Consider the following 27,846-nt stretch of genomic DNA (forward strand, 5'->3'; position numbering starts at 1 on the left):
GTCTTTTTGCTCTACGTCGTCTGTGTAAGCATGGTCTAAAGTTAACAGAGGTTGTAGCTTTACTGCGTGCTCCACATCGGCCCTATCAATAGTAACTAAAATCTCCCCTAATTAGACATGTATACTGCTTTTAAAGAGCTTGAACGTAGTGTAAAGAAACTGAGGTAATATTTTCATTTTATTCACATGTGGTCAACTGATATGCTTTCTGATGTCGGGTTTGAGCTGCATTCACTCTTAAGTGGGCCTTAATGCATTTGGGATATATCTGGATACATGACACTTTGTTTCAAGAGAAGCTGTAACAGCACTCTGTGGTCTTTTCTGGATTTATGATCATAAGCCCTGTGCTTCCGACAGAGTATTGTGGCACTCTAGCCTGCATACCTGCAAAAAGTGCCCACATACTTACTAGCAGCAGCTTGCACTACTCATGATTAAGTGTCCATTTCCCCTTTTCCTTTTTTAGAATGTGCAGGTATACAGCAACTGTAAGTGCTACCAAAAAGGTGGTTGAAAATATACACAGCCAGACTGTTTACTTCCTTTTTGAGAGCTACTGCTGTTGAATTTCAGTTTTAGTGTTTCAAGCCACACCAGTGATCATATTTAGGGATAACAGCAACATACCCGCTTTCCTGTGGTTGCCCTTTATTCAGCCAGTCAGTCATGACAAACATTTACCAAAACTGTGCCCCATTGAGATTAATTTAAGACAAGAAGCTGGAAGACTGAGCAGCCGTTCTTTGCTCATTCTAATTCCTTAAAATATGAAAGTGTTTTGTTTTCTAGTCACAATGTAAATCAACACACATATCTGTTTTGTGCAGCTTTCAGCTCAATGTCTTGATTTGCCGGTTCATCAGTGACATTTAGCTGCCAACCAAAAGAGTGTTTTTCAGAGCAGTTGTTGGTGGATCAAACAAGCCAAATGCCAAAATGCTAGTAAATGTTACACAATGACTTGTCCTGTCATAAAAAGGGAATTAGCTACCAAAGTATCTGCCAGAATTAAAATGATAATAAAATCAGGACTCTTCCTTTTAACTTGTAGTTTGATTTTTTTTTTTTTTTTTTTGTTATGCTTTTAATATGTCCTTCCATTTTTTGGTGTTTTGTCTGGTGCTGTTTTAAAATATAAAAAAGACAAAACACTTGAATGTTTGTAACATGACATCCAATGTCAAATACTCCATTTTGTTTATCCCATTTAAATTAAACCTCTCAGAGACATAGATAAGAGTTGAGTTATGGGTGAATATACAGTAAGTCCCTCCATTAGAAGTCTACCTTTGATATCTAGGGTTTTATAATCCCATCTGAATATTAACACAAGTACATGTTTTTTGTGATTCTGTGTTCGTGTTTTAGATCTGCTGCTACAGATACTATCACATTTGCTGAGTACATGTAAAAACTGACACATTTCCCACTGAGCAGCCGGGACCACCTCCTAGGATACTATAAAGAAAACATGTAACACCTGTTTCACACCTTTTTAAAGCCAGAGAAGGACAAATGAAATGGTTGTCTCTGGATATTTGTGTGTGAAAGGAGATCATCTTTAAACATTGGGGTCACACTGATTGGCTCAATAGCACAGCAGGACAACAGCAGAGGTGATGGCACACATAAGGGTTTTGATCGGAGTCATTGCATTTCATGGCACCTTTAGAGCCGGCCACCGCCTTCATTTCTAAGCGCATAAAGGGGATGGTCATCAAACTTGACCTCTGGCAAAACTCCGAAAAGATGTGGCCTCCCACCCAGCCAGTCTTTCACTAGCCAAAGGGATTGATGGGAAATAAAGTGTCCTGTCAGGGTTAGGCCTGTTGTGTATCAGCAGTGGCAGTTTTACAGTCACTTTTCAGTGTCTACACCCAGCCTGCTGGTCGATATGCAACACGCATGACGCATCATCATTATGGTAGCCATTCTTCTACTTTATCTGCCATGGTTCAGCGGAGCACAACTTGCCCAACTTCCTCTTTTTAATTGCCTGTGTGCTCATTAAAATTCTGAGAGCTGTGCTTCTTAAAGCTCATTTTGTGTCACCTTAGATGGGGAAAAAATAGCAGCAGTAGCAACACTGAGTACTTGATAGTAATGACCAGCAAATAGGAGATATTAAAAGAAAAGGGTGGTTACACTGCTCCCAAGGTCTCCTGCTTAGCCTCTGTCTGTCATAATAAACAGCCTTGGAAAAATGGCTCTGAGAAAGTGAATTGCTTTTTCTATGGTGACAAAGTATTTTCATAGATACTTGAAATTATTAGGTGGCTGTTAAGGTGTGTATATGTGGTGGCTTCTGAGTCTGCTGTGCACTTTCCCCTCTGTTGAGCCCTTAACTATAATCATTGAAGTATAATGTATTTACTGCAGAAATACTATAATTTTCCTTTTCTTTGAAGAAAGACATTCAATTAATTCTTCTTGAAGTACACCTTCATTACTTACTTACCTCACAGTTTTGCTACAGATGATGTCATAGTTTAAATAGTGTTTTTGCAATCATTCACAATTTGAACTTGGAAAAGATAAATATTCTCAATGTTGATTTTGTGTCACACAAAAATGATTAATAAAATTTTGAGTATATAGTGACTAATGCCAAATGTTAAAATAAATACAGTAGCACTCCATTCATAGTACTTGAAGGAAAACGTTTTGTTTATCTAACAAGCAAAAAAAAGTTCAAGAGCAGCAAATGAACTGTAACTTCCCCCTCCTTCCCTCCTGCCTGATATACACACCCTAGTTAAAGACAGTTTTAGGATTGTTTGTAAGGGCAATGTGTGTCATTTCAGCTGCTCAGAACATCGTGCAAGGCCACAATGTTCAGGACACAAGATAGTCTGAACAGTGTGTAATGTACACACAGAATACAGACACTGGACACGAGGGGAGAGCGAGACGGTTATGATACACAGATGGGTCTATGGCGTAGTTGGGCAGGGAGAACTATTTTATTTAAGTGAAGGAATTGCGTGACAATGCTTAGTTGCTTTAGGGAACAGCTCGGTTGTTTTTACTTTCTGTACAAAAAACCTACAAGTGGACCAAAGATTCCTGACTGCTCATTTTCATTTTCCCAAGTGTTTTGTAATAATTTAGAATAATTATTCCACCAAGAAACATGGCGGTGTTATGTGACCGTCAATGCACGTTTGTCTGTCTGTTTGTCTGTTACTCAAAAATGGACTAATAGATTTGGATGAAATTTTCAGGGAAGGTCAGAAATGGCACAAGGACCAACTGATTAGATTTTGGCAGTGATGCGGCTTATAGTGTGGATCCACAGATTTGTTGAAGATGTCTGTATCATTGCGAGATAGTGGCACAGCGTCACTGTAACTATGACAACAAGTGAACAATACATCAGCAGCCTGCTGACGCTCACATAATTGTGATCCTACTACAAATCCACCATGCAGACTGATCGGGACTGACCTGTTGTAAATCATACAACAACTGAGCAGCCTTGGCGGAGTACAGCGTTCTTTGAGTGCTTTTGTTGTTTAGTGAATGTGGTTTTTCGAAAAAATTCCACCACAAGCTGCAGCTTTATTGTTGATGTTTGCAAAGTAACTTTAACTTTACACAGAAGGGTCAGAAGCAATGTTTACTGAAAAATGTGTTTAGTGAAATGTGTGAATGAATCTGCTCAAGCTAACAGTGAACAAAGCCAACAACAGAGGAATAAATAGTATAGAGCAGCAAACTGTATTTGAAATCCTCAAGCACAAAAATCCCACAACATATTTCATAATGTTTGTGAGGTACCAAAACCTCACAAATCCAGAACATAACAGAGCATGCAGTCCTGTTTAGAGCTGCCACTGAAGTTTGATCTGCTGGTCGAGAATCATTAGTCATTTTGTTCTGTCACTAGATTTTTTTCTGTTTTTGTTGCTTGCTATTCTGTGTGTTATCCCTGAATAATAGACACAAACTGCGATCACCCTCTGGCTGTTTGATTATTCTCCTGCTTTATTTCCTGGAGACTCCCTACCTCTGCAAAATTCTCTCCTCACTGGAAAAAATACTGGCAAGCATGTCAGGATTATGGCAGAACACTGAACCTGAAGACTGAGTGTGTGCATGTACATTATGATGAATTTTGATTTACTTTAGGAGCTTTGCCTTTCGTGTCTGTGTTCAGTTTCAGCACTCATCAGGTTGTGTTCCATCCGTCGGCCATTGACTTAGCACGTTTTTGTTTTTTTTTAAAGCTGAATGTGAAAAACAGCTTCCAGCCCTGCATTTATAACTTTTTGCCAATGCTGAAACAAAAGGCTAGCTGTCACCAAAGATGCCTTTAGGTCTTGATAAACAGAGATGACAGGATTGAACTTTACATCTGAGTTTGTAAATATTATATCTCCACTTAGGCAGCATACATACTCTAAACCTCTAGCTGTTTTTATGCCTAACACAGTGATAATTGTTTCTGATCTTGTTATGAAAGCCCCAGGGAGAGAGCAAATGAGGCCATAAGATGTCTCCTCCAGATGATTTCACTTGTCTCTCGCTGTGGTGTTCCTGTTTTGTAGTGCTTGTATTCACTTTTCCATCTTTTGTTTTCCCCCCACACAGCTCGTCTGAGAAGTCCCTGCCTTGGAGAACTGCAGGTATGTCAGCCCAGACTCAAAAATGATTGACTTGCTGTTGTTTCCTTAATAAATGCTCTGTTTTTTTATTTGTACCATGTATAAATGCATATCTGTTGTCCTTTACAGTCAATGGTTGGAATGTTGAAGCAAACTTACCCCACCTCAGTCTTTACACAGACCTGTAACATAGTGGGCCACCTACTTTCTGAGGGACGCTTATTGCTCTGGACACCGTTTCAGTACTTATTTAGGTTAGCTCTCTGCAGGTTTGAAGCAACCTATGTTTCTACTCTGTGCTGGAAGCTGGATAACATTCACAAAGGATGCATTCATTTCTGTTCCTGTTTGAACTTTATTACTTCTTTTTGAAACCATTAAGACCCCTAGTCCGAGTTCAATATCCACTAACAGACATAAATCCCCCCATTAGCGCTCATTTTCTTTATTTCCCTTATGAGGTCCACTGTGAATGATGTGAAGTGAAGTAGACAGTTCTGTTAAGTATCACAGTGATGAATTACTGATACACGTAACGTCAGTAAGTCATAACTGCTCAGCTAAGTGCTTTTCAGTTTCTCACTTAGCATGAAAAGGTGTGTGTGTGTGTGTGTGTGTGTACAGGCTTTGTGTGTGTGTGTGTATACAGAGTGCAGTACAGACATGTTTTACATTTCCACAATAATCGTTCCTAATACGAGTCTTTTCACCCATGCAATAGACAGCCCCAGGCTCGTTCTTGTTTTAATAGTTATTTAAGCCGTTTCTGCCTACACAGACAAAACGTCAGTGTCAGGTAGCGGAAGGGTTTCTGTCTGACCCATTCGCTCTCTGTTTGTTTGACCTGCATCTTTGAAGGATCTTTTAGAGATAACCGATAATAAATTAAATTTACTAATGTCTTTCATGGCTTATTAATTGCGTAGTGGAATACTGAATATCTGCAATGAACATTAATCTTTTATTGTCAATTCTGTCAGAAGAGCCTATGGGGGGGTTATAGTTGTACATATGCACTGGGAATATTAATACTACACGCTTTTCTCATTTGCTGCCTGCTTCCCATTTTCTTGCTGAATACGTTTCATTAGTGTTAAACCAGACTCGGGGGCTAATCGCAATTGCTGTTTTGCTTTGTATTGATTTCTCATTGTACTGTAGATGATAAATGATAGTCAGATGCAGTAATGCACTTTCTCCAATCTAAATGAATTAAACTCTAAATGTCTGGCAGGACTGTAATGGGGCACACTTTTTTGTGAGGCTTATTGGCCTCATGAGCCTCCGTATGTCTCCGCTGTCTGAGAGATTAGGATAGAAGTGTTTCTGTAGCAACACGTCTTTTAGTCCCAGGAAATGTTAGTGCAGTCACACCTCAAGTCCATTGAGAATAGAGGATAGACACCTCAGAATAAAAGATTTCTCCCTGTTTCTGTCCCTTGTATTCGTCATTATGCTTGCAGTTCAATATGTCTGACTCTTGTTTGAAAAGGACCCCACAGCATTTTTAAATGGCAGTGACTGCATCCTCAGAAACTGCTTGGGAAATTAAAATACAGTGTGATATGTTTAACTGACCATTATAGTAGAATTAAATAGAGCAAGGAGTGAATCTGTACTAACTTTGGTACTGCCTAATATGTAATAGCATACTTTCACATTGTGAAGTGAATAATCGCCTTAGATATTATTGACTTACATTAATCATTGACCAAGATACCTGACTAGCTATGCATTTGTAACCCAACTCTCAGATTCCTTGCAGGTGCAAAAAAAAGCATCTGTTTGTTGTTTATGTGCTTATGAATATGTATTTTCAACTTTATCAGTGTCAAAATCCATATTTATTGCTGTTAAAATTGGCCAAGGTTGACCACTTTTTCTTATGTGATGTCACTTTGTCACTGTAATTTATTCATAGATATTTTTCTGAAAATCCAGTTTCTGCATCATTTTCTAACACAGAAATTAACTGGGCACATGGACCTAAAAGATGTTCTATAAATATAGTAAATACCTAAAAAAAACATCTGTGTAGGGAAATAGGAATAAAAGAGATACAGACCAAGTTATTTTCTGTTTGGGTTCTGCTGCCGTGTGTAAACTGGGCAGCCATATTCTACAGTTTTATCTAATGCGTTGTTAATAGATTGGAAAACCTATTAAAGGGAACAGGGCGCTTAAACAACTACTATTGGGATTACCAAAGTGAGGGCAGGGAGCAGAGATAAACGTCCAACTAAGTTGTAAAATTCATCACAGAGCTGTGATTGGGAGAAGTGACGGTCCTTCTTTCATGTCTTGGAGAAAAAAACTGCTCTATCCAGAGTGGACATGCCATATGTACACAGTCAACATGTGGCTGTAAAATATGGTCATTTTAAATGCAAATCCCCAAATCCCTGCCACACATAGATCATCTTCAGTTTATGAAACAGGCTTCTGTCCTCCTCTGTGTTTTGCTGTCTCTCCCCTCCTTCTTTCACTTGATGTTCATCCTCCATTCTGGCTTTTTGGCACCTCATTTGTCAAATAGGGTCAAAGCACAGTATAAAAACATTGTGGTTTAGATGTCAGACAAAACTATCTTGTTGTTTTACTGGTAACGCTTTAGCAAGTCCCCTTGTATCACTGGCATGAAATGTTAATGACTTCAAATCAGATCTTTTCCCTGAACTTTTATTTCTATCCCGCCTTTACCCGGGCTGTGCCGAACATATTTAGCTATTTTTTTCTCCCTAGCTGAAACTAGGAATGTTTTTTTTAATTAAAAAAATGCAAAGAAAAACAAAAAAAGAGAAAGATGCCTTGTAAGACATTGCGAGTGGGTGGACAAGAAAGCAGAACTAAACATAGACAGAAACATGAATTCATAGGGTTCTTATTGTATACACAATCATAATATATTAGCAAATCTGTTAAAAGTGATTCAGCGATTCAGGTCATCTTCAATGTCTGTTTGGACAATTTCACTTGAGACCCTGCTTTAATCTGCTTGAGTCAGGCTCATTTGTAAATTGCCAAGAACCCTTAGATGTCCAGGAGTGGGAGTGCAAGGTGCCAAGTTGTGGAACACACTAGTACTGTGTGTCAACAGATTTATGCAACAGGTCAGCTTTGGCAACAAGGCTTCGTCTTCGTGGGATTCAGTTCTCATTCACACATTAGCTAACTAGGCAGGATTTGACAGACCCTGACTGCCAATGTTTGCCTCCATTCTTTCTCTTTTGTTCTAGTGATTGCACAGGAACCCATTGACTCCGGTCATGCTTAACTAGATTGTCACTACAGGGAAACACTGTGCACAGGGACATTAGACAGCTAATTCCAGCTACTGTTTGCCACACTAGTCGTCATGCATGGAAAGAGGGGGATGTAGGGAAATGTTGGAGCAGTAAAACTATTGGCTGTATGCAGAGTTAAAGTGACACTCTACCCAGTTTTGACTTCCCAAATTAGTAAGGCAGTAAAATTTAACGACTCCAGCTGTACATGAGTGTAAAACTAATGTTGCAGAAATGATTGCATATTGTTGTTGTTTTCTCTCAATTCCAAAAACTTTTAACTGCTTTAATGATTATTGTAATCTGTCAGTCCCATAGCCCCTCTTTCTGCGATTGTTTCAGACTCATAGATCTTACCCTTAGTCTGACTTTCTGCTCTGCTATGTCTTCTCAGATGCCTCCACCTCAGGGGACACCAAGTCTCGGGTGACTGACAGCTCCCAGTCGCCCAGCTATCGCATCAGGGCTGAGTCAGAGCAGGTGTCTCTGTACTCCCCGGAGCAGTCCTCCCTTCATGAAAGTGAGGGTCTGTTATTGCCTTCTCTCTTTCTTCTGCACTCTTCTTTTCTCTGACTCACACCCTCTTTCTCTTGCCTCAGTGTGGTCCCACTACATTGATGGCAATTTTCAACTATTACCAGTTTCTTTAAGAGTCCAACCGATGCTGTCTGCCAGCTGATATTGTCGCCCAATATTTGCTTGTCAGATGTATTGGTATTGTCATATATGTTGTCTGATATGTGTCAATGTGAAAACATGTTTTTTCCCCCCCCGAATTTAGTAGCAAAAAAAAAGTTATTGGGATAATTTAGAAATGGTGTCATTGCCTTGTTTGCCTGTTGCTCACAATAATGGTAGCACTGTCTGCAGCACATGTAGCAGAGTATGCAGTTACGTTACTTTGAAGTTAATAAGAAATTACCCCATTATTTTCCTTTTCTACTATATGTAAAAATAAATAAATATTCGAAAATATAACAGTATCCAGATCTTTTACTCCCTAAATGTCTGTATTTGGTGTCTCCCCCAAAAATCCTATATCTTTACTCCTGCTTTCATAAACCAGGGAGTCTGTTTTGGCACTTTTGTCTCTTTTATACTGATGCTTGGGCCTTTGAGTCACTGATAACAACTGATCCCTCATCACTGGTTATGAAAGGCTGGATGTTGTACCATGGTACACTAAATCATAGGGTGGTAGAACTGTTATCCCCTTGCTGTGCCATTTGTCATTAGCAAGGCTATCTAGGTAAAGGTCACGTCTGTTATGAAACCTTTTATGATGTGTCTGTCTCCTGTGTCTCTAACCCTTCCCTGTCCTCCCTCTCTGCATTTCATTTTTGCCTCTCTGTTTTTGTCACTCTCCCTCAGGGTCCGCAGGGAATTCGTGTAGCTCAACTCAGATGAATTCTTACTCGGACAGTGGCTATCAGGATGCCAGCAGCGGCTACCTCAGCAGTCAGAACCTGGGAAAGGCTGAGCTGAGGATGCAGCACTCCTTCCCCGGTGCTGGCACTGGCACACTGATGAGGAATGCCAAGGCTGAGGGCCAGGCTTCAGCCCAGGTACTGACAGTAACTGCACGCACAACATATGGCTGTTTGTTAAATCAAAACATGTTTTATCATATATTATCTTTGTCACAATGTTCAAAGATTCATTAGGTTTTACGTGGTGGTCTTTGAGGGTATCAATTTAAGGATTAAAAGTGCACTCAGCAGCACAACCTAATCATGCTTCATACAGCTTTGTACATAGAGACTGCTGAGAAACCAAATGGTGCTGTCACACTATAGAGGGGGGTGGAAAAGAGAAAATATGGCCCAGAGTAAAGTCATGCCCTATAATGGATTGGTTTATGTAATGCTGTGTTATTTAGAATGTCATTGTTATTGCCTTGTCAGTTTATGGCATAGAGTAAAACATGTTAATAATTTTAATAGCTCCTTATGGACTGATGTAAACGATAACAAATGTTTTTTTTCTGATTTCCAGGTTCATGCGGTCACAACAGCAGTGCCTGGCCGTGCTATGCGAAGGGTAAGCTCAGTGCCTTCTCGCTCTCACTCGCCAGCCTACGCCAGCAGTATGTCCCCCTCCCGCGGCTCTCTGCGTACCTCAGTTGGCAGTGCCTACGGCTCACCCATTGTAACGGAACCTAAACCCCTCTCCAGCATCTACTCTACAACTTTGCCCTCGACCCAGCGCTCCAGTGCTACTGGCGGCGGTGGTTCACCCTACTCCACCCAGAAAAACTCCCCCGCTGCACTGCGACGAATGGGCTCCACAAACTCACGATCTGGTAGCGCTAGCCGCACCACATCACCCTACCAGGCCTCTGCAGGGTCAGGCCGCATGGGTTCACCTCTAACAATGGTGGACAACGTCAACCCTCCACTGACTAAGCAGCCAACTCACTCATCGTCTCCAGTCAGGGCTAGCATGACTGCTGTGCCCCAGCACTACAGCTCCACTCTGCCCCGCTCCATACTCCACAACACTGACCCCTACGGACCCCAGAGTTACGACATTTATGAGAGGATGACACGACCTGACAGCCTCGCAGGTGCTCCAATTCACACACACACACACACACACACACACACACACACACACACACACACACACACTGCCATTTAGAGTGCATCCACATTTTATATAAAAAAAGTCTAAGGGCAAAGTTGTTGGTACTAAAATATCTTCTGTCTTTTCAGAGAGGATCACTGTTTTATGTTTGTGTGTGTGAGTGTATGAGTGGTGTACAGGCTTGGACTCAACAAAGTAGATTTTGAAAATGGTTAATGCAAAAGCAGATTAGTTAAAGCACTACTTCCTTTAAAGTCATTGGTATTTTGTGTTCCCTTTCTTGGCATTTGAAACTTTGAGTTTGAATTTGAGTTTTGTGGACAGTGACCCATTTTTGTTAATTTATACTGCTGACTTTTTGCTTTACTTTTCATATTGACCCTAAAAGGTAACCGGGACTGTGAGGTCAGTGGTTATCCAGTGTGTAGCCAAAATATGGATCCTGCAAGAAGACAAATATAAATTCCAGAGTGTAACAGACTGTCAACCACAGTTGGTTTTGCTGTTACCAATAAATCCTAATTTAGGACGAGCCTCTATAGCTAATGAGTGACCATGCGGTGCTTGTTTGTTGCAGGATATATGAAGACAGAGTTAAGTTTCTAAATAAAAATAAAAATACAGAACAGACATTTTTAGCATCATGCCCACCTCACATAAAAATGACAGCAAAGAACGTTTGTATGTATGTCCTAAATGACTGACTGGTAATGCCTCTTTTAAGTGGTTTCTGATGAGGGAGAACATAAGATAACCGAATACCAAGCGGTTTCCCTGCCCTCTCTGATTAGAGTTTTTAAATCAGTTGCTCTTGTAATCATGCCCAACTGTGATATCATTGTGCACCAGCACATCTTGGAGTACATTCCTACATCAACAAGGTGAGGGGTTTAACCACTGGAAATCACTAAAACTAGGATTTGCAGCTGCCGTTAGTTGATTTTCACCTCCAGCGAGAAACAAGAATATTGGTCGTTTTTATTATTATTATTCAGGGATGGGAATTTTCCGCGGATCCGTGGATTTCATTTGAAGTTTGAACACTTTATTGTCGCTGATACTCCCGCAAGATGGTAACGACGTTAACGATAGCTTGTTAACGACGTTATCAAGCTGTCGTTCGATTGTAAACGGCCCAGTGATTGGAAGTCGCTATTCTAAAATTTAAGTCACTGCCCCCCCCCCCCCCCCCCCCCCCCGTCAACAACTTTCCACTGGAATCAGAACTTGCTGATCCCATCCCTGATTATTGTTATCATTGTTATTATTTGTGTATTCTTGTAATCTTCCAGTAAATAATAATATGCAGGAAAATAACTGACAAGCACTTTAATCATATACATAACTATATTGTGGACTATCACTGAGGCTCTCTACCTCTGTGTGTGTGTTTACGTGTACATGTTTGTATGTTTGCATCCATGTCAGAAAAGGTAATTATTGGAGAACCTTCCTGCCCAAACTTGTTTGTGTGTCATCCTTTTGCAAGATTGACAATAACAAGAGCAGACTAGTGTTTTCTAACCAAACATATATCTTGTTCTAATCTGGAGCCAACCAGTTTTTCCCTACAGCATCAGCAAGAAGCCGGACTGTGCTCTTTCATTCTCTGTTGTCACCTTTTAAGGTATCTCCGGTACATAAATACATAGCCTGGACAAATAATGACAGCCACAGTTATTACGTAGCATAGGGATTATACAAATCACAGCTTTCTTCACGTTTCGGTTATAGATAATAATGGTTTTTCAGCTGAAGACAGAAATGAAAGCAGTCATTTAAAACTGGTGAAAAGCAGCATTAAATACCGGAGCACTTGTTTTTGATCAAAATGTAAAATTAGCTCTTACTCATCAAATGACTGTCTTGTTGATTCAAGGTTAATTGACTTTTTTATTCTTGACTTCATGCTGCGTGGGGATGTTCTCAGATGCCCTCGTTGATGGTGACGTTCAAGGTGAACTTTTCTCTCAGTTACATTAGATTAGTTTCCCATCATTCTCAATCTATTGGGTTTGCATGTACGTGCTGCATGTATGCCTTGTTTTTGCTCGCGGTTATTGTCATCTACACCTACCAACTGCCATTTTTGTCTCTGTATATGCAAATATTGGTACTAGCTTTATAATGACATGCTGCATTGTGGTTTTGTTCTATACGACATTGCTGGGCATTGTGCGCAGAAATATTTCAAAGCTTCTTTTTTTTCCATATATCTGTGTTTATCTTTCTGTATAGAGACAAAACTAAGTATTGAAATTTTATATCCAAAGGTAATTATCAGGTCAGTCACTTACATAAATACTTGTTTCTAGTAGTGCTTCAGGAGGAGAAGAAAGGAAGATAATTGTGCATCACTGAACTAGAAGGCAGGTCAGAAGAAAAAAGACCTTGTACACATGCGCGTCTCTATGCTTACATGCTGTGCATATACATACAAAGCTGCATGTCTGTACACAAACACACACCCATATACATCTATACGAAAAATGGGAAGATAAAAAAGAAGAGTGCGGAGGGGGAACTGGTAGTCTATAACTTTGTTTTCCCCTCATCTTCCTGCCTTCTCTTTTTTATCTTCTCTTTCAGAAATGCATTGTTCCAAGGTAAATTTTATAAAGGTCCCAGGTCTTAGCAAAAAGGTTACATGTGCCCATGAGCAAATATCTGATCTTTTCCAGCCATAAAGACATTGTCAGATCTCCAGCCCAGTGTCTCAATGGTGGAGACAGATGATTTCCAATTTAAAATAACCCTCCTAGCAAAGAGTATAGCAAGGGCTACAGCCCTTCTCTGAACAACTGTGATGGAGAGTTAATTGGCAGAACACCCAACAAGGAAATACGGAAAGAGTGAAGTCATGCTGTATATATCATACAGACACTTAATTAGCTTGTCCCAAAATCTCACCACGAGGGGAGAGCCCAAAAATGAATGGTGCAAGGTGGATGGTGCAGTTTTCCGCCCAGTGCAGAAGAGTCAGCACTCGTTGTGAAACAGTTCATTTTGACCTTAGATCGAGTGGAGAATTTTGAACTGCAAAAAAATGCTGGCTGCCTCTAAAGGAAGATGAAGATATTCTGACCAGTCCTCAACTCCACATGCAATCATCTCACTGTTCACACTCTAGGTACCTACCAAGCTCAGTCATGTTATTGATGGAACCTGGGACCTGGAAAGATTGCTTTGAATCTTTGATGTCACTCCTCTTGAAATTTCAGGCCGATTACAGATGTTGTCTGTTATGGTTGCAGGGTTTTAAGAGGGAAGTTGGGAGTGCAGAATCAAATAAAAGAGAGGCTCAGGCTATGCCAAACAGAAAAATGTGCTGTCAAATGTGAAGAGGGAGAAGGCGATATTTTTGATGAAGTGGATCCAATAAAGACATATTTCTAAATCCATGTTCATGACAGAAATGAGCCCAAATTTTAGGCAAGTACTTTAGAAGCTAGTTGTCATCTGCTCTAAGGTATGGGAAGATGTTTGAACGGCTGTCTCAATTTTCACCCAATCTGCACGAATCACTGAGTGTACCCAGTATAAGACAACTATAAAAATCACTGCCCTTGAGTACACTTAACAATTTTTGCATTTTGGGGTATCTGTACATGCTTCTTGCCAGTGCGAGCTGTGTTGCAATTTTACACCTTACGTCAAATCAGCCTATCTAATCTCAAGTAAGATTTTGGAATTAAGAGCATTAGGCACTGAAATGAATGTTGAAACTGTTGTAAAATATTCATTTTAATAATGTCAATTCTACCAGTTAGTAACATTCTACAGATTTCCACTGACAGACAGTTGGGCTTTCTCCATTAGATTATGTATGCTCTTGAGGAGGAAATGAGAGTGCCTTTTGGTTACCTTAATACTCAACTGAGACGTGACCACCTTTAACTGAGCAAAGCACCAGGGCGCTTGAGCAATAGCCTTATTGAAAAGGAGTAATTCCCTTTTTTTTTTTTTTTTTTTTTTTTTTTATTCAAAGATTCAGCTTGTACCCTGTTTATTGCCCCAGGGTTGAAAGCATAGGCGATCTAGAGGGGTTGACCTTGGACAGAAAAAGAGTCCAAGAGATCATCCACTTACAGTTTCACCTTCTGTTCATGGGCACGGCATAGTGTCCACTTGATATTCTGATTTGTGCAAAGAGACACAGCCCGAGGCTTAATGGTTATCGTGAATAGAGGAGAGGGGAGGAGCAGCCCTGTCTAGTGCCGGTGTGTAATTAAAAGATGCCTCGAAAGGTGTTGTGGATACATATGGCAGCCATGAGAGACGAATAAACCGTTAATATCCATATAAAGTTGTAAACCAGTTGAAAACAAATGTGAAAGTAAAGCATTTCTGCTCACCGCAATTAAAAGCTTTTTCTGTTTCGAGTGAGATCACAACTTGAGAGTCCTCCAGCTGCTCAGCTGGGGGGTGCATCAAAGATGTTAAAAAGCTGCCTAATAATGAAAAAGGAATACCTGCCTTTCATAAAACCAGTCTGATCAGCAGAGATTATGAGGGAAAGAGGGGCCTCAAGATGTTAATTAATCAGAATTTAAGAGGGAGGTTGAGTGATAAAAGCCACAGCTGAGGTAACTTTATCCATCTTCAGCAGCAGTATTATTGAAAATTGGTAAAAGGTGGAAGGGTTTTATTTTCTTACATGATTTCCTGAAGGCAGATGAAAACGTCATACAAATATGTCAGAAAATTATTAACAACATTTGACTGGGAGGCCATCATGTCTTGGAGTTTTTGCCAGCCCTCCTAAGGAAGTATATCCCCTTCCATCTGCCCCTAATAACCTTGTGAAGACTGGTAATCTGTAGTTTCTGAATAAAGGTGTCAAATAGATTTGAATAGTGCACAGACATCGAGGAATATAACGAAGAACAGAACTCTAAATCGGTTATTAATCTCTTCCTAGGTCACTATAACCTAACTGTAGAGAATAATCATGATGCCTCCCCTCTGCAGACCTGACAGACGATTTTGTCGCCATGTTAGTATGTTTTGAACCTATTGTAAAAGAGTAAATTCACTGCTATTACCTGATGGAGAATTCGCTGAACTCAGTTTGCATTCTTCCTAAAAGGTTTGTGATGGAATATTTGCATACCAATCACCAAGGGAAGCTTTGGAGTGTTGTATTTTTTTCTAGTTATTGGTTTCGTGATTTTTTTTCCGCAGTGGATTGAATAGAAGATAATTAGGCCCAGGAGATGTATTTTAAGCGTTTATTAAATTGTGCCGCATAGTGCATGTGGCGTGTTGTTTATCTCTCAATGTTTCTCAATTTCAGTAAATATCAAAGTGACAAATTTCTTTTCTAAAGGCAGATGTGGGTCATCCGCCACTGGTAAACTGTCCAGAAAAAAGTAGTTGATTCGCAAATGACACTGCCAAATGGGAATCTAAATTTGGACCAAGATAAAAGGAGAGTTTAGATTGCAGTTCTTTAGGCAGAAAGTCAGCACATTTCTCTAGCAAAGTGATAGTTTATGAATCATCTTTATTGCATTTTCTTTAGATTGTCTTTAAAATTAAATCGTCAAAAGTTGTATTTTTATGGAACTTGAAACTGTGTGGTGAAACGCGTCTCTAAAGATAAAGAGTCACTAACTCATTGACTTTGTTGTCTATGATAATTTAGAGGTTAATTTAAAGTGTTGATGTCCACCCGGACAGCCTGAAACGCCTCTGCAATGTTAGCTTTTTGTTCCACAATTTAGGTTCTATGTTTCTGTATAGTAGACCTTTATTTGCTTGGAGAGTCATAATGTGTTACCTCTTCTCAACTGTTTAAGTAGTGAAAAGGACAACACATGCAACAGATATTGAAAGCAGTTGCTCCTGGATGACACATCACTTAATTATAGTGTCCACACTGCAGTGCAGTTTTTTTATATTACATTTTATATAATCCATTGATGACATTACTACATGCATTTAAATACAGTGGGGATCAATTTGTTTTTGTTTTTTGTTTTGCTTTAGATCCAATCCAATTCATGTAGTATTCATTATCTGCTGATACCAAGTCCTAATCCAGTACCGTTTTCGAGAATAATACACACTTCAAGTACATATACAGGGATGTGATTTTTCCGCGAATTCCGCTTTTTTTCAGGGATGGGAATTTTCCGCAGATTTCATTTCAAGTTTGAACACTTTATTGTTGCTGATACTCCCGCGAGATGGTAACGACGTTGACGATTGTAAACGGCCCAGCGATTGGAAGTCGCTGCCCCGCCGCCGCCGCACCCCACCCCCAAAACAACTTTCTGCTGGAATCAGAACTTGCTGATCCCATCCCAGCATATAGTTATTAAAATCAAATAAGTGGATATGCTTGATAATTAAATGGCTCTGCAGTGCATTACGAAAAACATAGCATTGCATCTGCACCACAGGCTTCAAGACAGGAAGAGCCTATATTCTTTACATGCATGTCAGAACATATATTGTACTGTTACATGCGGTAGTGGCCCCAGGATGTGATCTCTCGGACTATGGGCAGTTCCATGTTGGCAAGCAGAGAGGGTTGGGAGAGGGAGTTAAGCCAGCAGCAGGAACCATGGCAGAGACATTTATGACACTCAATGTCCACTGGCCAGAGCTACCATGTTTCAAACTCTGTGACCTGATGTGACTTACTTTTCTGTTCTGACATATGTGGGACAGTGAATATAAACAAGGACTGGGGCTAGAATAAAGCCAGTACCAATCAATTCAAAGATTATTTCAGATGGAAATTGGAACAATATTGTTGAGAGTACTGTAAGATAAAAAGGTTCAGCTATAAACACCGATCAGCAAAACATGACCTCTGACAGGTGAAGTTAATAACACTGATTAGCTCCTCATCACGGCACCTGTTAGTGGGTTGGCTATATCAGACAACAAGTGAACCTTTTGTCCTCAAAGTTGATGTGTTGAAGCTAGAAAAATAAGCAAGCGTAAGGCTTTGAGTGGGTTTGACAAGGGCCAAACTGTGATGGCTAGAGGACTGGGTCAGAACATCTCCAAAACTGCTGCTCTTGTGGGGTGTTTCTGGTCTGCAATGGTCAGTATCTATCAAAAGTGGTCCAAGGAATGTAACAGTGGTGAACCAGCGACAAGGTTGTGGGCGGCCAAGGCTCATTGATGCACGTGGGGAGCAAAGGCTTCCCAGGTGGTCCAATCCAACAGATGAGCGTCTGTTGTTAATGCCGGTTCTGATAGAAAAGTGTCACAGTGCATTTCAATTTGTTGCGTATGGGGCTTCATAGCCACAGACCAGTCAGGGTGCACATGCTGACCAGCACGGTATTAGGCAGGTGGTCCTAATGTTATGCCTGATTGGTGTATATTGGCAATTGCATACTGAAACACATATCCCTATTTACCCTTCATATCGAAAACAAACAAAATACTGAAGGGAAAAATTAACCCATTCTGTCCCTATATATTATTTAGACAAATGGCTGCTGTTGTTCAGGCTGAGTCATGTGGTGTGGTTTTTGACTATGGAAGTGTTCTGAAAGACGTTGCTGCTATTTTGTGTTCCAGTGCTGTTATTTGAACTTTGGGGCTGCAAAATATTTCTATACTCAAGGGGATGATATCTTTTTCAGAGAGTTTTATTTTTGTTAATGAGTTTGGGTTTTTTTTCCTGTTTTTGATGGCACGAGTCATTTGCAGCAAATATAAATCATCTCTTTGTTGGACTTCAGAAATTTGAACTGTGCAGTCTCCACAACATGTTTTAGCTTCTTAGCCAGTTTCACATGCATTTTTTGTTTATTGTAAGTCTGTGGTTAAAGCAGTTTGCATTTGAATTTATTTGTCTTTGTTTCCTGGTTAGGATCTGACTTTTCAGCTGGACAATCTCTGCTGTAGTCTGACTGAACTGTTGTTTGGAGTGCTTCCCTTAATAGCTACATTGATCAGAAATTACTGCTTTCTGTCATTGTTACTGTAAAAATGTTCCTTCAATTGCAATAGATGATTTCTGAGGTTATCTTATTGTCCAGTCCGACTACACACACAAGCACACATTGTCCCGCGATGACTGATATTGTCCCAAGCAGACCTAAAGAGGTTTGCAGGCCCCATTCTTCTGAACAGACTGAAACACCAGCCTAGTTCTTATACGTCCTCCTCCTTTCCCTCATTTCTTTCTCACCTCCTTCCTCTGTTTTCGTCTCACTCTAATTCCCTTTCCCCCTTCTCACCGCCTCCCTTTCTCTCACAAACACATCATCTGCACTTTGCCTTTATCACAGTAATTTGTCACAAGTGTCTGATGAGCCATAGTAGTGGGAAATGGGATGAATCACATGATCAGGCTCAATTGCAAGCATTTGGCAAACGCCATCCAACAGCCTAAACTTGATATTGTAGCTGTTGGTGGTTGTGTCTATATCTATCAGAAGATGTTTGTCTTCCTTTCATCACACATTTTGCAGTTTTCTCTGTTTTCTTTCCACCAGACTTGTAGCTGTTTTCTTGTTTCGTTTCTACTCCTCAGTGCCCTTTCTTTTCCCACGGGCCACCTGCCCCCCCCCCCCCCCCCCCCCCCCGCACTGTCATTGGCACTGATTCAGAGCTTCCTGCTGCTGCTGAAAAATGGAAAATGAAGACAAATTGTCCCTAATAATGTGTTCATTACACTCCATGTCCATTTTAGAGCAGAGTGGGACAAAGAAAGAGCAAGGGGGAAATGGCATATCTCCATGTGCGCCTTCTCATTTTGTGACAGCCTGGCTGCCGTGCTAGTTTTAACCATGCTACAATCCATTTTTACCAGTATTCTCACTTTTACATGTACTGGTTTTCTGGTAGTCATTCGAATGCTATTTGTTGAGTTTAGTTTGTTTAGAGGGCTTTTTGAAAAGTATTTTTGTTGAGGAATGCATTCAGCTGCATCCATTTAAGCGTTTGTTTCTCCAGAGCAAGCACGCGCCAAGCCGCCACCGCCCTTCATCTAGCCTCTGCCAAGTGTAATCTGTTAAAGCCACGGTGAGAGGACTGAGGGGGAGAATTAAATGACTATAACGCAGCAGGAATGTGGGCCATTCATCCTCAATAGACAGCAGTATGTTATTTCTCCCTGACAATTTGCAGATGCTTTTAGAAGTGACTGCAGCCCTTCTATCAGGGGAACAGAATAAAGAAGGCAGACAGATTAGTCTCCTCTACGGTTGTTTGAATGTTGCTACTTCCAGGAGTCGGGCTGCTGAGAGGGAGAGATATGCATGAAGGCTCCTGTGCCTGGGAGATTCTGTCCCTCGCACTCGGTCACAGCTGTGCCAAAAGCCCCCCGTTTATGTGGCCAGGCTTTACATGGGATGAGAAGTCTCTGGTGGTCCTAGACAGCCTAATTAACCCTCTTTTCATTTCCATCCTTTCTTTCCCACCCCCTCTTACATATATTCTGTGCTGCTTCCTTTGCTAATGCTCCCCCTTGTTCTTATGACTTCCCACTACCTTTTCACTCTCCGTATCCTCACCCCCTTCAAACCTTTGAACAAGAGAAGCTGAACTGATTTCCTGCCAAGCTGCTGCAACTGGCTATTGTGTGCACTGCCACAGAGTGAAAGGCTTCGTGGGCTATTGAGTGCGTCACTACAGCATTTTTTTAAAACTCTATTTTGCTCTCTACCCTGCACAACATGTCTCCAATTTTGGAATGCTTGTTTATATGTTGCTCGTTGTTATGTGTTGCAAATTTTAGTCCTCGTGAGCTGTTTGGGCATTTAATAGAAGCTATTGATAAGTCTGATATTATGCAATCATGAAGTGCAATCATTTATTTAGCAGGAACTGTAAAAGCTAAGATATGTTCACCCTGGAGTGCTTAAAACCCTCTAAGCTGTTCTGAAATAGCTTTTGTTGGCTTATTGCTTTTTTAAAATGGTGTTGAAGAGATTTTTTTTTAATTGCTCATTAAAAAATAATGGGGAAACAGCCTAGTAGCATACATGGAGTTGAGCTATTTAACAATGCAAAGCAGTTGTTAGGAGGATTTTGGGTGATATTGCCAGATAGTTTTAACTTTTAGTTATGTGTGAGACACCACTTCTAACAAACAAAAAGTGTTTTCATTTGACAGTTCAGAAAACATACAGACAAGTCGCTTAAACATGAGACGTGTCCACAGCCTTGTTCACAACATGGCCATTTTCCAAGGATGTCTGCAACACCTGCTGTCATTTATTTAATACAGTGCGATGGCTAAACAACCAGTGACAAAAATCAATTCAGAGATTTTCTTCCTGAAATATGACTTAACCTTGACAAATAAGCTGCTCTTCTGTCAGCACAGCGTTACACAAAAAGGCTTTTCACTTGTACTGCTGGGAGAGCACTTAGGAGTTAAGACACCCGTTGTTATGACTTCAGGTCAAGGTAGCAGTGTTATGTTTTGGTAGGAAATACGTGTCCACTTACATTTTAGATTTGGCTTAGACATGTTTATGTAGTGTTTGTGTTGTTTATGAGGAAGAAGCTCTACCAATTGAGTTCAGAGATCAGTCAAGCTGAAGTGATCGGACAAAAACGACACAGGCCCACATCTGTTTTACCCCAAAAAATGTTATATGTAGGATTACTGTCTACCACTAATCTCAGCCAGAAAGCGAGACAGGAAGCATAGTTTTATTGAATATTACCCATTAATCTAGTTAATTGATTCTCTTATGCATAGATAGAGGTTAGCAGGGTTCTTTGACCAGCTGCCTGATGCTGCCCCTAGAGCTCAGCTTCTAAAGACACGGTGCTTCAAAGGTCAGATTCAGTCTAGCCTGTTATCTACATCTAAAATCTTTACTCTCTTCTCCCCCAGAGTCTCTCTGCTCACAAAGGAGGCAAATATGCTTATTTATTCATTTCCTCAGTCTCAAACTGCGACAAGACTCCCTCATTTTGCTGGTTCTGCATGGCAGAGTTTGTGTTTAGCAGCAGCAGCCTGTGCTTAAACTCGTGCAGTTGGAGAGGACCCAAGTGACGTTTGTGGGCTTGTGAAATGTGCAATGAGCAGTAAGTCGCCAACTGTATGCCGATCCACTGGGGTTCACAGTTTAGTGAGCTTCACTGATGTGAAATTTAACACAAACAAGGCATTCAGATCGCTTAAATCGTGTGGGTTTGTTTGACAAGAATGGAGATAAAAGAAAATCAGAGCTGAGCTCTCTTTATACCTGCCATGTTTTTCCATCATACACGGGTTTTTAAGTCTTCAACAGCTTTAAATAAGAGCCAAGACGGTAATCTTCATGATTTATGGGAATAACAGTAAACACATGACCATTATTATGCCTCTTAAAAAAAGGTTTGTTGTGTCACATTCAGCTCCATCTTCAATTTAATCAGAAAATGACTGGCTGAGTCAGTGCCATAATTGTGGTCCATTTTCAAGCATTAGCTCTCGGTTATTTTGATCAGCCCATTATCCATCTCCTACCCAAATTAATGAGGTCTTTTTTTTTTTTTAAATCGGTTCATTCATCTGTATTTTTTTATAAATGCTATTTTGTTTTATTTGAGATTTTGCCATCTTTTCTACCCATTTCAAATGTACTACATACCATGCTTGTGCTTGTTCTGGGATCGATGATGTGTTCAAGTACTTTACTTTGTAGCCACAAAATGCTATTTAATTAACTGTAGCATATAACGATATGATCATAACATTTTTCTTGACACTGAACCTCCCATTTACTTAGAATATTTTTAGAGCTGCTGACTTACTTTTATCTGACTACATTTTTACACGAGGAATCTAATTGAGTACGCGTTCATTGTTTTTCACTTCTTTATGTTTACATGTTACATTGTCACATGTTTAAAATAAGAATTTAAGGGCAAAGACATTTTGACCATGGCTTTGCCAATGTACTACTCCTCTTCTTGTACAAACTAAAAAGTAAATCTCAACATCTGAATCTTAGACTTTTGTCCAAGAGAATGTTTTTTTTGTTGTTGTTAGTTTTGTTTTTTTTAGCATCCCTTCACTGTATTGGGAATAGCAGGAATTTCAGTACTTGGTGTGTGGCATAATAGTGTTGTCAGAAAAAGTTGGTATTGTTTTGGAAGGATTTTTCAACATTTTTATGTTAATTAGGGAACGGGGGTGATTTGGTGAGGAGTCTCATAGCTGCGGCTGCTTTTTATATGGAAGAATTCAGAGCAACAGATACTGTTGTTGCCTCATTCCGCTGTTATTGTTTTGCATCTGGATTGAATCTGAGTCGGACAGGATTCAGTGCTTCACAATGCCCTCACACTCTGTTAAAGCCTGTCGTGGCGAGACTGTTAATTAAAAAATTCTGTTTCTTTTTGTCACTTTTGTCAGGTTAGCTGGTTGCTGATTACAGAAGCTGTTTCTTGTATCACCATTTTTCCAAACATCTGCTCTGGTTTATGCACTAATTGGTTCATGTTGCCCCGGGTCCAGCAGTGTGGGCTGTGGTCAACCCTCATCAGTGCTCGATTTAGCCATTTAAAGTAGTATTTAGCCTTGCCTGGTCTTCCTCTGCAAAAAGAAGACCACTGGCTGATAACACCAATTTAAAATAAAGCCAGATTTTCGGACCAGTTGCATTTGGTTGGAAATTAATTTGTTTTGTTCGTCCCTCCTTAATGTCTCTTGGAGTAGAAATATAGACTATGTACTTGGTTTTTATGTGTTGACAGTTTGTTTTTGTTTTTTTCCCCCCAGCCTATTTATTTTGTTTAGGTCATAAATATCATATGCATACATTGCTGACATAAATTTTTTCTTAGTTTGTTTATCTTTTTGTTTGCTGTTGTTTTCTTTTTTTATTCAGTTAGAAAATCAACTTACAAATCCCAGGTTTCCTTGAGATAGTTCAGTGAACATCATGTTTGCTTTTAATTTGTCAGAGTTGCATTAGTGCTGCATGCTAATGCAGGGCCGAGTTTGCCTGTCGGTGAACTGCCCTAGCATGCATCAATGACATTTACTTTGACAGCAACAAAATTAGACATGTTGATTACCTAACGCAAGCAAATATCAAGTGACTTAAAAACTGACTTTCATACCGTAACAGAATAAATGGAAACCAATGGCAGCCTAGAAAGTGGAAGACAATAATTCAAAAGTGTAATACAAGCGTTGTGTAATTATTCATAATACAAAGCAAAAATACCTCCCGTCTTTTAGTCTTACTCTGTTTTGCACTCTATTTAACTGATGCTGTGAACCTGTAAGAACAGCAGTAAATAGTCTGAAAGTCAACTTCCACTTTGACATGGGCACTGAATAACAGCTTTTTTCGCCCGAGGCTTTGATGCTTCAGGCTGTCTATGTAGTCACTAAACCACTCTGCTGCTAGCTGTTTTTACCAGCCATCTATTTACTAACCTTTCGTCTACGTCTACAGGAATGCGGAGCTCATATGCCAGTCAACACAGCCAGCTGGGCCAGGACTTAAGGTCAACCATGTCCCCAGACCGTCACATTGCACCGATCTACGAGGATCGGACGTTCCAAGGTCCATTGTACCGCAGCCCCAGCCACACCCAGCAGAGCACCCTCTACAGGAGCACCTCAGGTTGGTACCGCATTATTTATATAGAGAAACCCCACGGCAAAGTGGAAAAAGTCATGTATGTATGGTGACAAACTAGCCACAAAGGACATGACAGCATTAACCCTTGTCAATACCCTACCAACACGAACAGGAAGAAAATCTAACTCAAGTTTAGAACTGAAGCAGATAAAATTATCAACTTATCAAGCTATGTCTTTAATAATATCTTTAATATGCTCTGTATGAATTCTTGCTCCAAAATGTGTGGCAACCTCATAAGGCCAAAGGTATGTTATTCCATATTTAGTTCATATAAATTTTGCTGCTGGATTGTGTGCACAACCCAAATTCAGTAACGACAAAACTAAAAATCAACGCCCAAGCTCCCAGCTGGTACCAGGCCAGACAGAATTTGCTACACAGCCACAAGTAAGCAATATGATGTCATTAAAAGGAACTACAAATCAATAAAAACTATAAAACTGTCGAAAAATTGTTTCTTGCTTATTCGGCTTTTTGCGTGGTTCTACCTAGAACAGCCTGATTTTTGAGCTACAGTTTGTCATCAGTGCACAAGGTCTGTGGTATGTTTTAAGGTAGATGCAGCTCATTCCGAATGCAGCAAATTCCGTTTGTAGCTTGAAAGACTCTCCAGAAGAGACAGATGAGATAAGATGGTCACTTCAGTCATGCAACAATGTTGCACAATGCATGATATACTGGGAACCCCTTGCTGTAGAAAAAAAAATAACTTTACATTTTTGTTTGATGTGTGTTTATGTGGCAGATAAGGCTCCAAATCATTTTCAGAACTACCAGAAACTCTATTTGGTTTTCCTGTTTTCCTCTCTTTTCTTTCCGCTTTGCTCATTCTGTCTCTATATCTTCTTATTGTAGTCATGCAGATGAAGCTGAGCACAAATTTTCACTCATAGCATTTTTTATTTCATCCAAACAACACCTTCACATCAAGAGGACTTTCTTTTTGTTATGTGATGCAAGTATTCTTTTTAATATCAAATATCTCAGAGTTCTTGCCATTTAATCTGGAAGTCCTTGACTCTAGTGTATTGTCTTTCTTGCAGAGCACTTTCTCTGTCCACCTGCCCTTTAGCACTGTGTATGTTATGTCTTTTTCTTTAGCTTTTCTCTCTTGATTTCTGTTTTTCTTTCTCTCAGCCATCTTCTCTTTCCTTTCCTCCCTCTACTGTCAGGCAGAAAGGGTGAGACATGAGTTAATGGGCAGGTTCTGATATGTCATCCTGCCACAAAGGAGTCCATTACCTGTGTGTCACACACAGAATGAGAAGAAGGATGAAGAGGCCAGGGGACAGCTTGGTTACCCACATCCACAGCCTGCTCTCTTCCAGCTCTCCTGATGTTGCCATTCTCCTCTCATCATCTCTCCTGCCTCAGATGCACATGCTTAGTTTCCACTGACACGCATACTCAATTCAGCTGTCTCCTTGGCACACCGGAGATCTGCTTAAACTGATAAGGTCACTAATAAATGCTTTTGATGCTGTGAAGAAGCCCCACAGACAAGACGCTATAATGTGTTTATGGCAGCTATATTGAGAAAAGGCAAATGGGGTGGAGCTGGAGGCGGTGTTCAATATGGAGTCTTTGCAAAGAGCTACCTTATTAGAAAAATCCAATTTGATCCTATTTTTCTTTGTTATGTTGTGAAATGAAATTTCAATGGGCTATTTTCCCTCATTGGTTTTCCATGCATTTTTGGCTTTCTCTGGCTGCTTGCACTGTACTTCTTTGTGCAAGTGCAAGTGAGGTTTCTGTGTTAAATGGGAGTATCGATCCCTTGCTGAAAAGTTGAGGAGTGGAATCCAAATAGTCAGGTAAAATTGCAAAGCTACCCTGTGTTGTTTGTAATTTATCCTCCAATGTCTGACTGTGTAAGGATACGTTTTGGAAGATAACCATATTGCGGGGTAGAGCTTCTGCCCAACATAGAAGTGCATTGATGCGAGAAATTGTGTTTTTGGCGTGACCCCACAAGTTGACGTCTTGGTGCCTAGTGGGAGGGAGTTTGAGCAAGCTCATGCCCAGTTCTGTTGGATGGCTGATACGGATCTGACCGGTGCAGCAGTCACGCTGCCGCAAGTCACGTGGCTGCGGTGAGAAGGAGGGCCAAATCCAACCGGCTTGTTTATGCAGTTCTGTGTTTGTGACCCATTGTGTTAAAAAAAAAAAACTAGGTCAGAATATCACGCAGAACAAATGAAAAGAGGGAAGATGACTGGAACAAGATGCTCCCGGGCTGCTTTCTCTTCATGTGTGTGATGCTGCCGCTTTACTACTGTATTTCTTGACTGTTTTTGGAGCTCGTCATGGTTCGCCAAATTCTCTCTGCTGTGTTTGGCAAAGTTACTGTAAGAATACAGTGTCGCAAAGGAGCAAGAAGGCGGTGAAGAAAAAGGATTTGTGGATCATCAAGCAGGTTGAGTCCTCCTGTCTTCTTTGAAAACCAGCAGGATCCCTCTGGCTAAACTCTTGTAAATACAAAACAGCAAGTAAAGAGGTCTTTGAAGGAGAGGACTTCTGCTTTGTGCAACCATGGGAGCTGTGTTTTATCCTCGTCATTAATTGGTTCCAGATTTGAGAATTTGCTGAGTCCGTCAGAACAGCTGCATGTTTGTATTTTCAGCTTCGTTTAAAGTAGTATGCTAACAGTGTGCAAAGCCAGAAAGGTCTGAAAACTGCTAATCTTTACTTATGTGGCTTTTTTTAAAAATCTTGCATGCGTTACTTTTTTCAATGTTTTTCTTTCTGAGTGTTTTATTTTTGTCCCTCAGGTGTGGGGAGTCTGCAAAGGACATCCAGCCAGCGCAGTGGCATGACCTACCAAAGAAACAACTATGCTCTTAACACCGCAGCCACGTATTCTGATCCGTATCGTTCAGCACAGTACCGTCCCTCTGATCCCAACTACGCTCGCCAAGCTGTCATGGATGATGTTGCCACACGTTCCCCTTCCATAGACAGCATTCAGAAGGATCCCAGGTAGGCACTACTATGTTTCTAAACTATATTTATTCTGTGGTTTGTAACCGAGCTAGTGTAGCACAGATCAGTCAACCAGTCAGGGACTACTTATGCTTACACGGCATCCCTGTTCTGCTGGGTCAACACTGGTGTCCTCTTACTATTCAAACAGGGAGCCCCATGGGCAGCCACACGCAGCTCGAGCCATTAAGAGGGCTCAACTATGCCTGGCCACTTAACAATAGATTCTCACATGCACTGAAGTGCTGCCTCGGCTCTTGTCGTACAGACATGTGTAAGTGAACAGAGTGGATTGACTATTGCAGTAAACCCCTGACCCTGCACATTGGGAGCTTTGTTTACAATTCATGTATGTCGCTGTAGCAAATTACTTGGAGTGAGTGCACCACGGGGATTGCCGTGACCCCAGTCCACTCAGGAAGTGCTCAAGAGGAAAGTTTCCTCTCGAAAATTTTAGCTGAATTCCTGTCTAGGGAAATCCTCTGGTGTATTTTTCAGTTTTGGCTCAATAAAGACAAATTTATTTTGCCCAATCTGGGGTCTTGCTGCATATAATTCACACTCAATGAGGCAAAAGCATTTCTGCTGCTATTCAGACACTAGTAATCTCATTTTGTCACCTACTCGGCTCTGCCAGTCTTCCATTGCAAGTGATATTTTGTTAAGTAGAAGATAAATTGTTTTTTAAATTTAGGGTGAAGAAATGTTTCACTAATACATTTCACAAACGGCCCAGACACAGTGCTTTCCTCTCTTCTTTCTTCAGTGTACTGTATCCAAAAAAGCACTAATCCATGTGTGACCAAAGTT

The 27,846-nt window shown here is 40.5% G+C and overlaps 1 protein-coding gene across 7 annotated transcripts in view; it reads left to right on the forward strand.

Moving 5' to 3' along the window:
- LOC110968601 (plakophilin-4) overlaps window positions 1–27,846 on the forward strand; it is an 86,586-nt gene that overhangs the window by 38,557 nt on the left and 20,183 nt on the right. For 4 of the 7 annotated variants that reach the window (XM_022218553.2, XM_022218524.2, XM_022218531.2 and 1 more), the window contains 7 exons: window positions 4,597–4,631; window positions 8,289–8,420; window positions 9,266–9,459; window positions 9,890–10,460; window positions 12,411–12,437; window positions 23,863–24,033; window positions 26,826–27,033. In XM_022218553.2, the coding sequence (XP_022074245.1) occupies window positions 4,597–4,631; window positions 8,289–8,420; window positions 9,266–9,459; window positions 9,890–10,460; window positions 12,411–12,437; window positions 23,863–24,033; window positions 26,826–27,033 (1,338 nt within the window). The remainder of the gene's footprint in view (window positions 1–4,596; window positions 4,632–8,288; window positions 8,421–9,265; window positions 9,460–9,889; window positions 10,461–12,410; window positions 12,438–23,862; window positions 24,034–26,825; window positions 27,034–27,846) is intronic. The other 3 variants (XM_022218537.2, XM_022218544.2, XM_022218561.2) reach the window with 3 other exon arrangements.

The sequence above is a fragment of the Acanthochromis polyacanthus genome, chromosome 14, assembly GCF_021347895.1.
Source record: "Acanthochromis polyacanthus isolate Apoly-LR-REF ecotype Palm Island chromosome 14, KAUST_Apoly_ChrSc, whole genome shotgun sequence".
In the NCBI taxonomy this organism is placed as follows: Eukaryota; Metazoa; Chordata; class Actinopteri; family Pomacentridae; genus Acanthochromis; species Acanthochromis polyacanthus.